This window comes from Callospermophilus lateralis, chromosome 3 (genome assembly GCF_048772815.1).
Source record: "Callospermophilus lateralis isolate mCalLat2 chromosome 3, mCalLat2.hap1, whole genome shotgun sequence".
In the NCBI taxonomy this organism is placed as follows: Eukaryota; Metazoa; Chordata; class Mammalia; order Rodentia; family Sciuridae; genus Callospermophilus; species Callospermophilus lateralis.
Window position 1 is genome coordinate 13,364,879 of NC_135307.1, and position 12,747 is coordinate 13,377,625.

The following is a 12,747-nucleotide window of genomic DNA, read 5'->3' on the forward strand; positions in this document are numbered from 1 at the left end:
CGAAAGCTCAGAAGTTATTGCCGCTGTGCCCGGGGCTGTGATGTGGAGGGCTTCTAGAAAGCTGCCTGTGTTCAGAGAGCAGGGCCTGTATGGACAGCCGTGGCCACTCCACGCAGGAGGCCAGGGCGGGGCAGGGGGGAGGGGAAGGAGCGTGGGGAGCGGGGGGGGGGGGGGGGGGCCGGGCCTGGGCTGCCGGAGGCCACCTCCCTATCAATAGCAGCGCCCTGGCCGTCTGGGCAGGACCTGTAGAGGGGACAAGAGAGCCAGGCCCACGGGTGCCAGGGGCCGTGGCTGGCCGGCGCCTCAGCCCCGCCGCAGCGCCTGCAGCTGGTGTGCCACCCTCTCCAGCTCTGCCTCGATGGCCGAGAGGCTCTCCAGCTCCTGGTCCTAGGAGAGAAGGTCAGGGTCATTGGGAGCTGGCCTGTGCTGTGGGGTCAATGGGACAGTTAGCAGGGCTGGTGGCTGCTGGTTGGCTGCATGGCCTTGGACAGGTGGCTCTGCCGGGGAGTCTCAGCTGCACCGTGGGGACATGGCACCATGCTGGGGGCTTGCCTGAGGGCCAGCGGGCAGGCAGAGGCCCTGAGTGCACCCTGCCTGGGTGCAGCCCTGCTACCTCTCGATGGTCCAGGCAGGCGGAGTCTGTTCTTTCAGGATACGTGGACCATGAAGCCCTGGCCCAGACCATGGGCGACAGCTCTCGGGGTGGCCAGGCTGGGCGTGGGACTGTCTTCCACAGCCTCCATACCTGAGGGGGCCGTGGGGACTGCAGCACGGGCTGGACACTGACAGATGCCCATGTCCACTTGCTAAGGCTGGGCCGGTACCTGACCTCAGGGGGACCCTGAGCTCTGGCTGCCAGGGTGGTTCAGGGGAACAAGGGACCCTCCTCTGAGCCCTGCTCAGGGGCCCATCTCCCAGAACCGCCAGTCCTCTCAGAGCAGGACCCACCAAGAGCATAGCCCCCACTCGGAGCCTGGCTGGGAAGCCACCTCTCTGCCCCTGCCCTGGGGGTGGACTTCCAAGGTCCCACACCACGACCCACCTGGGCCCAGTTCATGGGATGCTGACAACTGTGGCCTCAGAAGTGGGGACCTAGAGCCCCCCGACCTTGAGGGGCCCTGGGGGGCGAGTTCGTTCTTTTGGGGTGTTCTTTTTTTGCAGAGCTGGGGTGGAGCCCAGGGCCGTGCCTGTGTTGGGCAAGTGCTTACCCCCGGCCATGCCCAGCCACACCCCACCTTTTTTTGATTGTGTTTTGAAACTGGCTGTCACAATTCGCCCAGGCGGTGTCAGACTGGTGATCCACACCCCAGCCTGAGCCACTGGCTTGACAGGCAGCCAGTGCGGAGGTTTCTAAGACCCCTGGATGGGGAGGAGGCCCCCACCCCACCTTGACCACAAGACTCAGGGGTCCCCACGGCCCCACCCTGCCCCCTGGCCCCCTCTGCCTGTGGAGACGGGAAGCTGGCAGAGTCTCTGGCACCTCATTATTCTGCCGTTTCTGGGGCTGCTCCCCTTGTCCGGAGGTGGGGCTGCTCCTGGGCCCTTCGCCCAGTCCTGGGGACACCGCACCTGCCCCTCCAGCCCCAGCTGCCAAGGGGTCTTCCTCCCAGACCACCAAGACCAGACCCAGGCCCAAAGAGGTCAGGATCAAAAGAAGGGCCCCTACTTTTCTGGGTGGGCTGAGAACAAACTTGGGGTGAGGGCTCTGGTCCTTGGTGGTCCCCAGAGCACTGAGGCTTGAATCAAGTTCCACCAGGGTCTCCTCCAGCCCAAGGTGGCACTGCCTGCCTGCCAGGGAGCCCAGCTCCTGGGCGGCTGTGCACTGACCACCTGCTCAGCATCCCAGTGGCCCGGGAGGCCCAATTCCAAGCATGGACGTCTAGTCGTGATGCCGAGGTGGGCAGAAAGGGGGTGGGGACGTGAGGCTCAGAAGAGGGCCACCACCTGCCCAGGGCCGAGAGCCAGGGAGAGGCTGGCTCAGGCCTACAGGCAGAGGCCAGGTCTCCCTCCCGTTCACACAGGCCCCAAGGGCCAGCGGGCTCTACCCTGCCCCTCTGCCATCATGGGAAGAGGGTGCGCCCGGGCCTCCTGGGAGCCAAGACATGGCCAGACCAAAGGCACCGTCTTCCCAGGGCACAACCTGACTCTCAGTGTCTCCTCACCCTGCGCTCCCAAACTCTCAGGGCCAGGGGTGCCCAGAGCCTGGACCCCTAGGCTGATCCTGCCCCCTGTCCCCAAGCTCTCTATCCAAAGCCCAGGCTGCACCCGTCACTCCCCGACCTGCTCAGACTCCCCAGGGCGCCCAGCAGTTCCCAGGCCAGGCTGAAGGCCTCCTGCCAGCTGCGGGCAGTTCCCCAGGTGCCCGCTGGGAGCCCGGGCACCCCCAGCCCTGAGAGTCCCTGGCTGCACACCCCTCTGGGTCTAGATTCCAGGGGTCTGGGTCCCCTGCAGGGGGCAGAGATGTCCGAGTGCAGCTGTCCCCAGGCCTGGCCAGGGCCGCTCCCTCCCGTAGCCACCTCTGCTCTGACCTCTGCCCTGCGGTTGGCGCTGCCCTCCTCCTCCTTCTTCTCCTCGGGGTAGCCTCGGGCCTGCAGGGGCAAGCCCGCCTCCACACTGTCCTCCGGGGAGGATGGCCTCCAGCCTCGGCGCAGCTGCAGGCCAGGCCCCCTGGGGCCAAAGGCCCGGGCCCGGAAGGAGAGCTTCATGGAGCGGTCAGGGTCGGGGTCGGGGCCGGGGTCGTCCTCCTCATCCTCCCCATCCAGCCGCTTCCCCGCCGTCAGCTCCTGGGCCAGCTGATCCATCTTGCTCCACTGCGGGGCCTCCTCCCACTCCCTGGAGGGCCGTGGCTCCTGCTCCCCGCTCTTCCCGGCCCCTGCTGCGTCCTCCTCCTCCTGCTGCTCCTGCTCCTCCTGCCTGGGCCGCTCTCCCCTGCCCTCGGGGGGCCGGGCCTCCTCAGCCCCCGGCTTCGGGCCTCCATCCACCACCAGAGCCGCAGACCGACCTGGAGCAGGTGACAGAGCAGGAGGTGAGGGCCAGCAGCTCCCCGTTCCACCGCCCAGCGGCCTCTGCAAGCCACGGTCAGGCCACGGGCTTGGCTCTCAGGGTCGCGCCTTTGCACAGCGTCCACATGGAGGGCAGGGCCACCCCGATGCCCTGCCCGTCAAGACCCCTCAGAGCTCCAGGGTGAGGGGCCAGAGCCAGCTCCTCCTCTAGCCCAGAAGCCCCTGGCCCAGCGGGCCACCCCCGGGGGCTGCCAGGGAGTCAGCCGACCCATCATGGAAGACAACGCAGTCCCCAGATCAGCCTGCTCCCACCTGTTATTCTGTCTCTCTGTTCCCAGAGCCTGGCCACCCACCCTGCAAAGCCCCTCTTGCCTCCTGGGCCAGGGAGGTGCTATGTGGAACAGGGGAGGAATAGTGTGGAAGTCAGACAAACTGGGGTTGGAATTTCAACTTTTACTACAAATTAGCTGTGTGACTTTGGGAAAATTACTTAATCTCTCTGAGCTCCACTTGTCCGTCTGGAAAATGGACGTAATACCTACCTTTTGGAATTGTGATGAAGATAGAACAAAATTAAGGATGAGGTTCCCTCCCACCCCACCCCCCCAGACATGCTGGTTCGGGTCCCCGTCATACATACTCTGGCCTTTCCGTGTCTCCTTGTAGCCGAGGCTCTGTTGGGGCTCAGAAGCTGCAGTGGGGCCTTCCGCCTCCTCTTCTCCCTCTGTCTGCGACCCTTGTTCTGCACTCAGGCCCTGGGAGGGGCCCTCACTGTCCCCCCCAGCCTGCGGGCCCGAACGCCTGTGGCCTGCGAGGCTGGCTGGTGGCTGGGTGTTAGGGGCCTCCTCCCCGGGGGCCTGGCTGTCCCCCTGCCCGGGCTCAGGGAAGGCCCGGGGCCTGGCTGTGTCTGGGGCCTCGGGGCTCGGCTCTGCCTCTTGGGCATCTCTTCTCTCTGCAGCACCTTTGGAGGATGGTTCTTCTGTCACCTCTGCAAAAACAACAGGGCGAAGTTAGGCCTGAGGACAGCTGTACTGGGGCCTCCCGGAGGCCACCTGCAGTCGTGGTCACCCTGTGTCTTGGCTTCCAGGAAGCTCGGCCCGAGACTAGGGTTAGGGTTCTCCTCCATTCTGGGCTTGATCTGAGTATACCTGGATTGTGTTTTTTATTTCCGCCTCTTAAAACTGGATGTAACTTAAAAAAACTAAAAATAAAACCCAAAACAAAAAGCAACAGACCCTGAAAATGACCCCAGAAGACGAACCCTGAAATGAAAATTAGGACACTGGCTGAACTGCTGTGTGATCTTGGGCAAACCACTTAACCTCTCTGTGTAAGAGGCGCCATGACTGGGACTCCATTCTCCCCTTCATATGGGGCTCCTCTGTCTCCTGCACTCTGGGGGGTGGGGGTGGGAGGGAACCTCATCCTTAACCTTGTTCCATCTTCATCACAATCCTGAAAGGTAGGTATTACGTCCATTTTCCAGACGAGCAAGTGAAAGTGCTCAGTTCCTCGGGATTTTCTCAAGGACAAAAAGCCCCCATCATTGCTAAAGTGAGCGCCACTGAGCAAGGTGGCCCCAGGCGCATTCCACCATTTGAGCTTCGGCAGGTCCCCAGGGCTGGGCACGTGCTCACACCACAGGATCCACTGAGCAGCAGACAGGGCCTGACCACTGCCCACACAGGCTGCAGGCCACAAGTTAAGCCCGCTCCCAGCCCCCACATGCCACCTCAGGGTCCCTTGCGTTGAGCTCTGGGTATGTGTGCACACACGGATGCCACACTATGTCCCTCCGAGGCCAGGGCAGGCATGCGTGGCGATCCAGACTTGTTCCCGTGAAGCCAGGATGGGGGTCCAAGCCGCACCCAGCAGCGCCAGGTGGACAGTGTGGACAGGCTCGGGGCAGCTGGGCTGACCTGTCGGCTTCCTCCCAGCCCCAGATCAGGGCCACTGGGACCCCCGCTCCTAGAACTGGCCTCATCCACGGCCGTGAAAGAGCAGCGCCCTGCAGGTGGCCTGTGGCTCCCCAGGAGGGAGGACAGCAACCGCCTGGCACCGGCCGAGCCCCGGCAGCCTCAGCCCACCCAGTGCCCTGGTTTCCAGAAGGAGGACCCAGTTTCCCTGGTGTCCCGGCCGCTCCTCGCCCCCTCCTGAGATTGGCTACTCTAAGGAGCCACCAAATCCCGGGAGGGCAGGGGTGGGCCGGCTCTGCGCAGGGGCTACTGGGTGGACCCACCTGCCAGGCCACAGAACCCCCCCCCAGGGCCCCGGCACCTGGGTGGACAGTGGGACACCGCGGCCAGGACCCGTGGCTGTGCCGTGGGACCACCCGTGTGCAGCCCACCTTGGGGAGGGGAACAGGAGCTGCTGCTGGGGCCTGCAGGAGGGGCTCCGGCTCTGGGGAGGCCCCGACCCTCCCGCTCTGGCCAGCAGGGCTGGCACTGACCTTGAGGCTTGGCCTCGCCGCTCTGGCTCTCGAGGACCTCCGAGAGCTCCTGCTCGAAGCTGCGGTGCTTCTTGTGCTGCTGCGCCCTCTCCTTGGCCCCTGGGGAGGAGGGGGGAGAGGCCCGTTGGGTCCACTCTGTGGGTCCCACTGCCCTGTGTGGAGTGGGCGGGTCATGTTCCAGGCCTGCCCAGTGAGACCTCGAGGGGTCTCAGGGAGGGGTGGCAGGTTGGTCCCCGCCCCCCTTGTCTGGGGCCGTCGGACAGCCACACCCCCTCCACAGACTCAGTTGCTGCTCTGGGAAAGGACAGTGAGCCCCTCCTGGGCCTCGAGGGACCACCAGGGCCCTGATGGACAGAGGGCTGCAGGGACGGGAGTGGGAGTGAGGGACCCTCGGGATCTGTAGCTCAGGGACCTGGAGCAACAGCGGCCGCTCGTCTCCTCTGGGTGCTCTCAGTCCAGGCCCAGTGAGAAGCCAGCACTGCCTGCCCTGAGCCCAGGGCCGGCCGCTGGGGGTCCACACCCGTCCTGCCCCGTCCCCGCACTGCCCCAGCTGCCGCAGCCGCCCTGACTGTCCCCACACCCGCGCCTCACTCTGGGCACTGGCCCCTCTGTGGGGTCAGCTCTGCAGCTGGAGATGGCTTTTGCCCTTATGGGGACATCTGGGACAGCTGTGGGCCAGGGAGCAGTCCTGGGCCCAGAAAGGTGTGAGTCCCAGGTCTCTGGGGCCACTTCCTCACGGGGTCACCTCCCCATGGGGCACCGCATGGCAGGTGCCAAGACAGGCAGGGCCACAGGACAGCACAGGGGCCTAGAAGACGTGGGGGAGTGGGCAGAGGCTGCACCAGGGTGGACGGCAGCGACCGCTTGGGCCCCGTGCCCGGGTGCGGGTATGCAGGACCCGCTGCCCTCTAAGAGCCTCCGGTGATGTTATAGTTCATGACATAACTTTAGCTAGTCAGTGTTTAATCTCAAATTCATCGTTCAGTTAAAATATTTAATGTTGAGTTGGAAACCTGAGCCAGGAACCCATGCCGACACAGCCCGGGTCGTTGGGGCCAGGATGCGCCTCCTCCCCGTACCCCACTGCTGGCGCCTGCCGCCCAGGGGGACAGCCAGAGAAGGGCGCAGGTGAGCTGGGGGGCCGTGTTCTTGCTTCCTCCCCAGATCTGACCTCTCCACTCTCACATGGCCCGTCTGCCCCAGCAGCCTCAGAGGGGCACCTTCCCGAGCTGGAGCAGCCTTCCTGCCCCCACCAGAGCCACCAGACCCAAGCCCAGGCCTGGGGGGCGCGGGGGAGGGAGGGAGCGGGGGAGGGAGGGAGCGGGGGAGGGGAGGCCCAGCTCACAGACATCAGCCCACGGGTTGGTGCCCAGGGTGCCAATGGCCCTGCTCTAGACAAGGGGCCCTTCTCTCCCGAGTCAGCCAGGGTCAGCCCGGCCAGAGCCTGGTCCAGTGTGCTGGGTCAGTGCCGCCTTCCATCAAGACTGAAGGGGCCACCTCTGGGGGTGGTGGGAGCCTAATCCTCTAGCCCAGCACTCTGCCAGGTCTCCCTCAGGGACAAGGCACTCGCCACCTCTCAGCCACCCATTCCCAGGAGCTGTGGACTCTTAACGTCTTGGGAAGCCACCCCGCTCTGAGAGATGGGGCTTGCTCGAGGGCGCGGCATTGGCCCGCCCACTCAGAGGCAGCTGAAGTCTGGCTAATGTCTTGGGGCAGACAAGACCCTGCCTGCCCCCACCACTGCCCCTGCAGAGAAGCTGGCAGGGGAAAGAGCCCTTCTTCCTCTCTCCTTGAGAAGAACTGGCTTCTCAGTTTGCAGAGGAAAGGAAAAGGAAAGCTCTCTGCCTTCTAGCCTTGAAAACAACCTCCTGAGATGGCTGAACTCCAGAGGCCAGGCAGCATTCGGAGAGCTGTTCCTGTGTACTGTGTGGCCCTGGACAGGCCACTCAACCTTTCTGAACCTTGATCTCTTTAATGCTATCAGTAACAAATTCAACCAGGTGGCAGAGGGGATCCCTGCAATTGAAAACAAGTAACTGAGTGCCCCAGAGGACCTTTGCCAACCTTCCTCCCCAATTTTCGGATTCTCAATTGATGGGATTTACCCAGAATTATGTGTAAGGTGACTGGAGCGTACCTTGGAGAGCAAGGTCTTGGAGCTCCTTCAGTAAATTCTGGTGCCGCAGGATGGACAGGATCCGCTCATCTGCAGGGAAGGACACAGTCACGGGTGGCTTCCAAAGAACAGTCAGGAGATCAGCGTTCAGCTGAGTGCTAAGGAGTTATTCTGGAAACCCCGACAGGCGGCCAGTCAGATCGCATCCCGAGATGACACTTGGGAGACTGTCCCCCCTCCAAGCCGTCCATCACTTTTCCAGCACCTTAGGACAGCGGGCCCTGGGGATGCCAGTGTCTCTAACCCCTCTTGCTGCAGCCTCTGCCCATCCCGTCCTCTCCTCTGCACCCCAGTGCCCGTCCTCCACTGCCCCCCTCTGGATGGCCAGCGGGTCTTCCAAAGCCCCCTCCCCAGATGCTCACAGTGCCACCCAGTAGCTGGCCAAGGCTTGATGGCGGGAAAGAATCGGTCCTCCTCGGGCCCCACGGCACCCTTCAGCCACCACAGACCTGCACGCTGACCGCCAGGGGCCAGACGCTATTCTGACCCTGGGAAAGCACCCAGAACCCCCCACAGGGAGCTCACAGTCCGGACCCGCTGTTCCTGTCCTGGTTTCACTCTGCCCAGGAGTCGAGTGACCAATCTGTCCCCTCTGCTAGCCCGCAGGCTCCAGGAGCGTAAGGCTGTGACCCCTTCCTCGCCCACCCCTCACGCCCCAGCGCAGTACCGGCCAAGGCAGGTCCTCACTGGGTGACACGTTGCACCCTAGCCACGCGCGCCTCCCAGCCCAGGAGGTGGCCGCTCTCCCCAGGCCGGCCCCTACCTCCTCTGAGAGTCTCCAAACACTCCTGGCTGACGGGTGTGGGGCTGGGCTTGGACAGGGTGTCGGAGATGACCTCAACGATGCACTTCATGACCTGGGAGGGGAGCAGAGGTGGGCCGGGCTGGCTCACAAGGGGCTCGGCCCCTACCAGCGAGCACAGAAGGGCAACTGCTTTTGTGCTCAGGAGTCCACGGAGGCCTGGCTCAGGGCACGACTCTGCCCTTGGCCAATAGTAATAGCCATGCTAACCCTCCTGTGGTGCCTGCCCTGGGCCAGGCCCTCCAGCTGCTTGGCCAGGCCAGCACATGCCCCTCCAGGGTAGATCATGGGGGCTGACATCTGCCCATCTGGCATCTTGCTTCCCTAGGATGAGGAACTGCTTCTGGGAACTGGAAGAATGTCTTACAAAAGTGCTGCGCTCCTGCAGATGCCGAAGGGCCGGCTCCTCCAGGAAGTCCTCCCAGACTGCCCAGAGGAGAACCAAGACCTCCCCTGGTTCTGCCAGGTGTGACTCTCAATGCCCTCAGAGCTGTCACACGAAGGCACTATCAGCCTCATAATCTGGCTTCACATCTACCCATGGGGCACAGCTGGATGTGGGGGCACAGATCAGCTACATCCGGGTGCCCATCCAAGGCCAATAGCAGGCTATACCTGAAAGCAGTGTCCAGCAAGATGCTGGGGCAATCTAAGCATCTGATAACTGGACGATCTTTGACGATGGTGCCAACTGTAGTGTGGTATCCTAGCTGTGTGATCTTAGGCAAGTATGCTTAAGAGACTCAGTTCCCTCATCTGGAAAGTAGGAGTGAGATGCCTTCCCCATGGCCCTTCTAGGGTAATGAGGCACAGATGGGAAACAGTCTATAAAATGGGAAGTGCCTCACACACCAGGGTGGAATTCACAGCTTCAGACCTGCTTCAGCAGCCTAGAGCTGGTGGAGAAGCAGGTGTCAGACTGCCTGAGGCAACGCTGGTGGGGAGTGAGGGGGTGGAAGACTTGTCTATGGGATGCCAAGGCAACCAGCCCAAGAGTGCAGGATGGCATCCTGGCAAGCGCTGTGCAGTGGGTGCAGTCACCACCTCCCAGGGAACACTCAGGTCTCAACCGGCTGCTCTTGTACTCATGAACCTGGGCTGCTAGAACGACACGGTGACAGGAGTGGACCCCCAAACGGGATCTAGCCAGCAGCGCCCAGCAGCCTGGACCCTGACCTCGCCCTGGGAATATCAGAGAGCCACCAGTCTGTGAGGGAACTGGGCAGGGGTCCCAGAGGACCGGGGGGTCTAAAAGGGAAGCTGTAGGGAGACCGTGGCCATTTTCTGAGGACCTACCCTGTGCTAGGTACTACACGCCTCACCTCAAGGGAAAGGGGAGAAAGGGGAAGCTCGGAAGATAAGGAATGTTTCCAAGGTCGCACAGCTAAATGAGCAGCCGAGGTTTAAATTCTGGCCCCTGTGCAACTGGAAAAAAAGGAAACATGATTGAGCACCTTGAAGTTGAAATGTTTTTGATGTTTTTGGTTTTATCTGTAGCCTCTGAAGAGAACAGGCCCTGCTAAGTGAGCAGTAGACATTTCTCTGATGCTCAAGTGGAGATATGAGCACCGGAGACTGGAAATCCAGCCCTGGCTCGGGTGGGAGTGTTTCCTCCTGCCACAGGAACCCCCACTGGTGACCGCCCAAGTCCTTCCCTGGGTGGCCTCCACCATCAGCCCCAGCTGGCAGGGACCAGTTGGCACTGTCGCTAAATATTTCCACTGTGGCCCTTGGGGGCACCAGGTACCTATGAAGTGGAGGGGTGCTAGTGAGCTGGGTGGGCGAGGGAGAGAGGGAGAGCAAAGGGGGAGGCCAGAGCCAGGCAGGTGACAGCTGTCCTTGCAGGTCTGTGGACAACCCGACCAAGCCAGGCCACTAGCAGCCCACGGTAGGCCTGTGGATGCAGGCGTCAGGACAACAACTGGGCACCTAGGCCCAGTCAGACAGACCCAGGCCCCTTCTGGCCACATGGCCAATCTCAGAACGCTGGGGAAGTCCCCGCAGCGGGACAGCAGGGAGAGTGAGCAGTCTGATATCTTCTTTTGCAAGCTGTCCTCAAGTCAGCAGCCGCAGTGCTGGCTCTTGGCTGTATGCCAAACTCACTCCTGCAGCTGCCCAAGAGCTGGCCTCGAGGTGTCCACCAGAACCTCCTCCCCCATCCCAGGGCATCCCCAACACCCCTCCTTACCTCGGTGTCCCCTTTATTCATAGGGCTGTTGACAGGGAGGGCAGTGACTAGAAAGAAAGAGAGAGCCTGGGGTCACTCCCCCGTGCCCAGGGGAGCGCAGTCCTTCCTGACTGAGTTCAGAGGGGGCCACTCACCCAGCACTCCCCGTCAAAACTGTCCCCACCCAAATGAGAGGCCGGGCTGCCCAGGAGGTGGCCCCAGAGGCTGCCCGGAGGGGCCCCGACTCTCCCCGGGGGAAGCTGCTCTGGAGAGGGCGCGTGGAGGCAAGTGCTATGGCAACACCAGCAGCAGAGCCGGGGGACCCGGGTGGGACGAATGCAGGGACAGGGAGGGACCCAGACGGAGGGGAAGAGCTGGGGAGGGGGCTGTGGGAGGCAGGAGTCCGGCCAGCCGACGCAGAGGGAGGGGGAGCTGAGGAGCGCAGTCCCGCCCCCTCCCCCCAATGACCTTGGCCAGCCAGGCGCGCAGCCCGCGGGGCCCGGACGCGCCCGAGGCCGGAGCCCAGAGCGGGAGCGGCGGCCGGGGGCCGTCCCGTCCCGTGGGGCTGGGAGTCAAGCCCAGGTGTCCCGCGGGCCTGGGCGGAGGCCACGCTGCCGGCCGGGTGGAGGCGGCGGCGCTGTCCGCGGTGCTGAAACCTGGCGCGCCAAGGGGACGTGCGGAGCAGCGCGGGGACCGGGGCAGGCGGGGCGCCGGGGCCCCTCGGCCGGGCCGGGGCTCACCTTGCCCGGCGCAGAGCAGGAGCGCCAGGACGGCGGCGCAGCGCATGGCGGCGGCGTGGGCAGGGCCGGGCGGCGGGCGGGGCGCTCGGCGAGCGTCCGTCGGTCAGTCCGCGAGCCTCCCGCACCGGGTGGAGCACTGCAGTAGCAGTAGCTGAGTCGTGTGCGCCGCTTATATACCCGCCACCCCCGGAAATGACGTCATGGGGCCGCCCCCTGCCCCTTTCCCCACCCCCGGGGTCCAGCTCGCTCCACCTCCAACCTCACCCCTCGCGGGCCCCTGGCCTCCGGCGCTGGTGAGTCTGGCTGCGACCCGGAGGTGGCACGGCAGGGCTCAGGTGGCCCTCCACCTGTCGACGGTTCCACCGATTTGCTGTGTGTCCATGAGCAAGTCACTTTGCGAGTCTGAGCCTCGCGTTCCTCCGCTGTGCGCACTGAGGTACTGCCAGTGCTCGGCGGGCTCCTGCGCTTCCCCCTGCGCGCGCGCCTTCTCCCGCGTCCACCCGCTGAGGCACGGTCATCGCCCAGGGTTCCCCAAAACACCAGGAGGTCCCGGAGGCCTCCTTGTGGCGTTCCAGTTTGTGCCTTCGCGTTGATGATTGTGCGTTTCTGGTCTTGAATGAGGGTTCCTCGCCATGGCTTTCCCGGTGCCGCAGGCCTCGCGCTCTGGCCCAGTCAGCGGGACTCAGTGATGACAGTCACGTGCGTTGGCTAAAGGCTGAAGTGGGTCTGGGACTCTGCCTGCGCGGCTACTGGGGGCTCCCTCTCCTGGGCCCGGCCACTGTTGGACACTTTTATGCTGGTGGTGAGGACGGGGTGGGCTCCGGTTTGTAATGTCAAGCCCACCCAGGAGTCCTGTGTGGCATCCGCTCTGTAGCCATAGGCCGGCTCTTGGGAGCACCTTCCTGCCGCGGCCACCAGCTGTGTTCTGGAACCTAGATGTTTTGGGGAAGGTCTGTTTCCTGGTTGATTCCTTCTGCCCTGGGACCCTCGATTCTCTGGCCATATTGCTGCTCTCATCCTGGATGCCAAATTGGGAACCTTGTGCTACCTGAGGCCAGTGTCACCATGAACCTGCATCTGGGTGATAGTTTGGCACTGATTGCCACCTCCAGAGCCCCTCCTTTTTCCTGCCCCTCCTCTGCTGCTGTTTCCTGCTCCAAACCTGTGCCCATTTCCTGTCCCTAAATGAAAACCTGGACTGAAATGACCCCATTCATGCATTTATTCACTCAACAGTGGTTAAGCACCTGCTGTGTGCTTAGAACACCTTAGAACAGCATTCAGCTGTACCCTGAGTACACAGCAGTAAGCAACCCCAGAAAGGCCCATGAACTTCAGGGGTTCATGTCTAGAGGAGGAAGACAGACAACGGGTAAGGAAGGATGGGAGGTGCTGGAAGTGCTCGGGGAGG

The 12,747-nt window shown here is 63.3% G+C and overlaps 1 protein-coding gene across 2 annotated transcripts; it reads right to left on the bottom strand.

Moving 5' to 3' along the window:
- Window positions 1–303: 303 nt before the first annotated feature.
- On the bottom strand, window positions 304–11,382 carry Chga (chromogranin A). Of its 2 annotated transcripts, XM_076848005.2 has the most exons (8): window positions 11,337–11,382; window positions 10,618–10,664; window positions 8,391–8,484; window positions 7,589–7,657; window positions 5,452–5,550; window positions 3,643–3,990; window positions 2,529–3,001; window positions 304–387 (listed from the first exon to the last, which is right to left on the bottom strand). In XM_076848005.2, exons 1-8 carry the CDS (start codon window positions 11,380–11,382, stop codon window positions 304–306), a joined length of 1,260 nt encoding a protein of 419 aa, XP_076704120.2. The 2 variants fall into 2 exon arrangements, with proteins under 2 accessions (XP_076704120.2, XP_076704121.2); XM_076848006.2 differs by lacking the exon at window positions 3,643–3,990.
- Window positions 11,383–12,747: the final 1,365 nt, after the last annotated feature.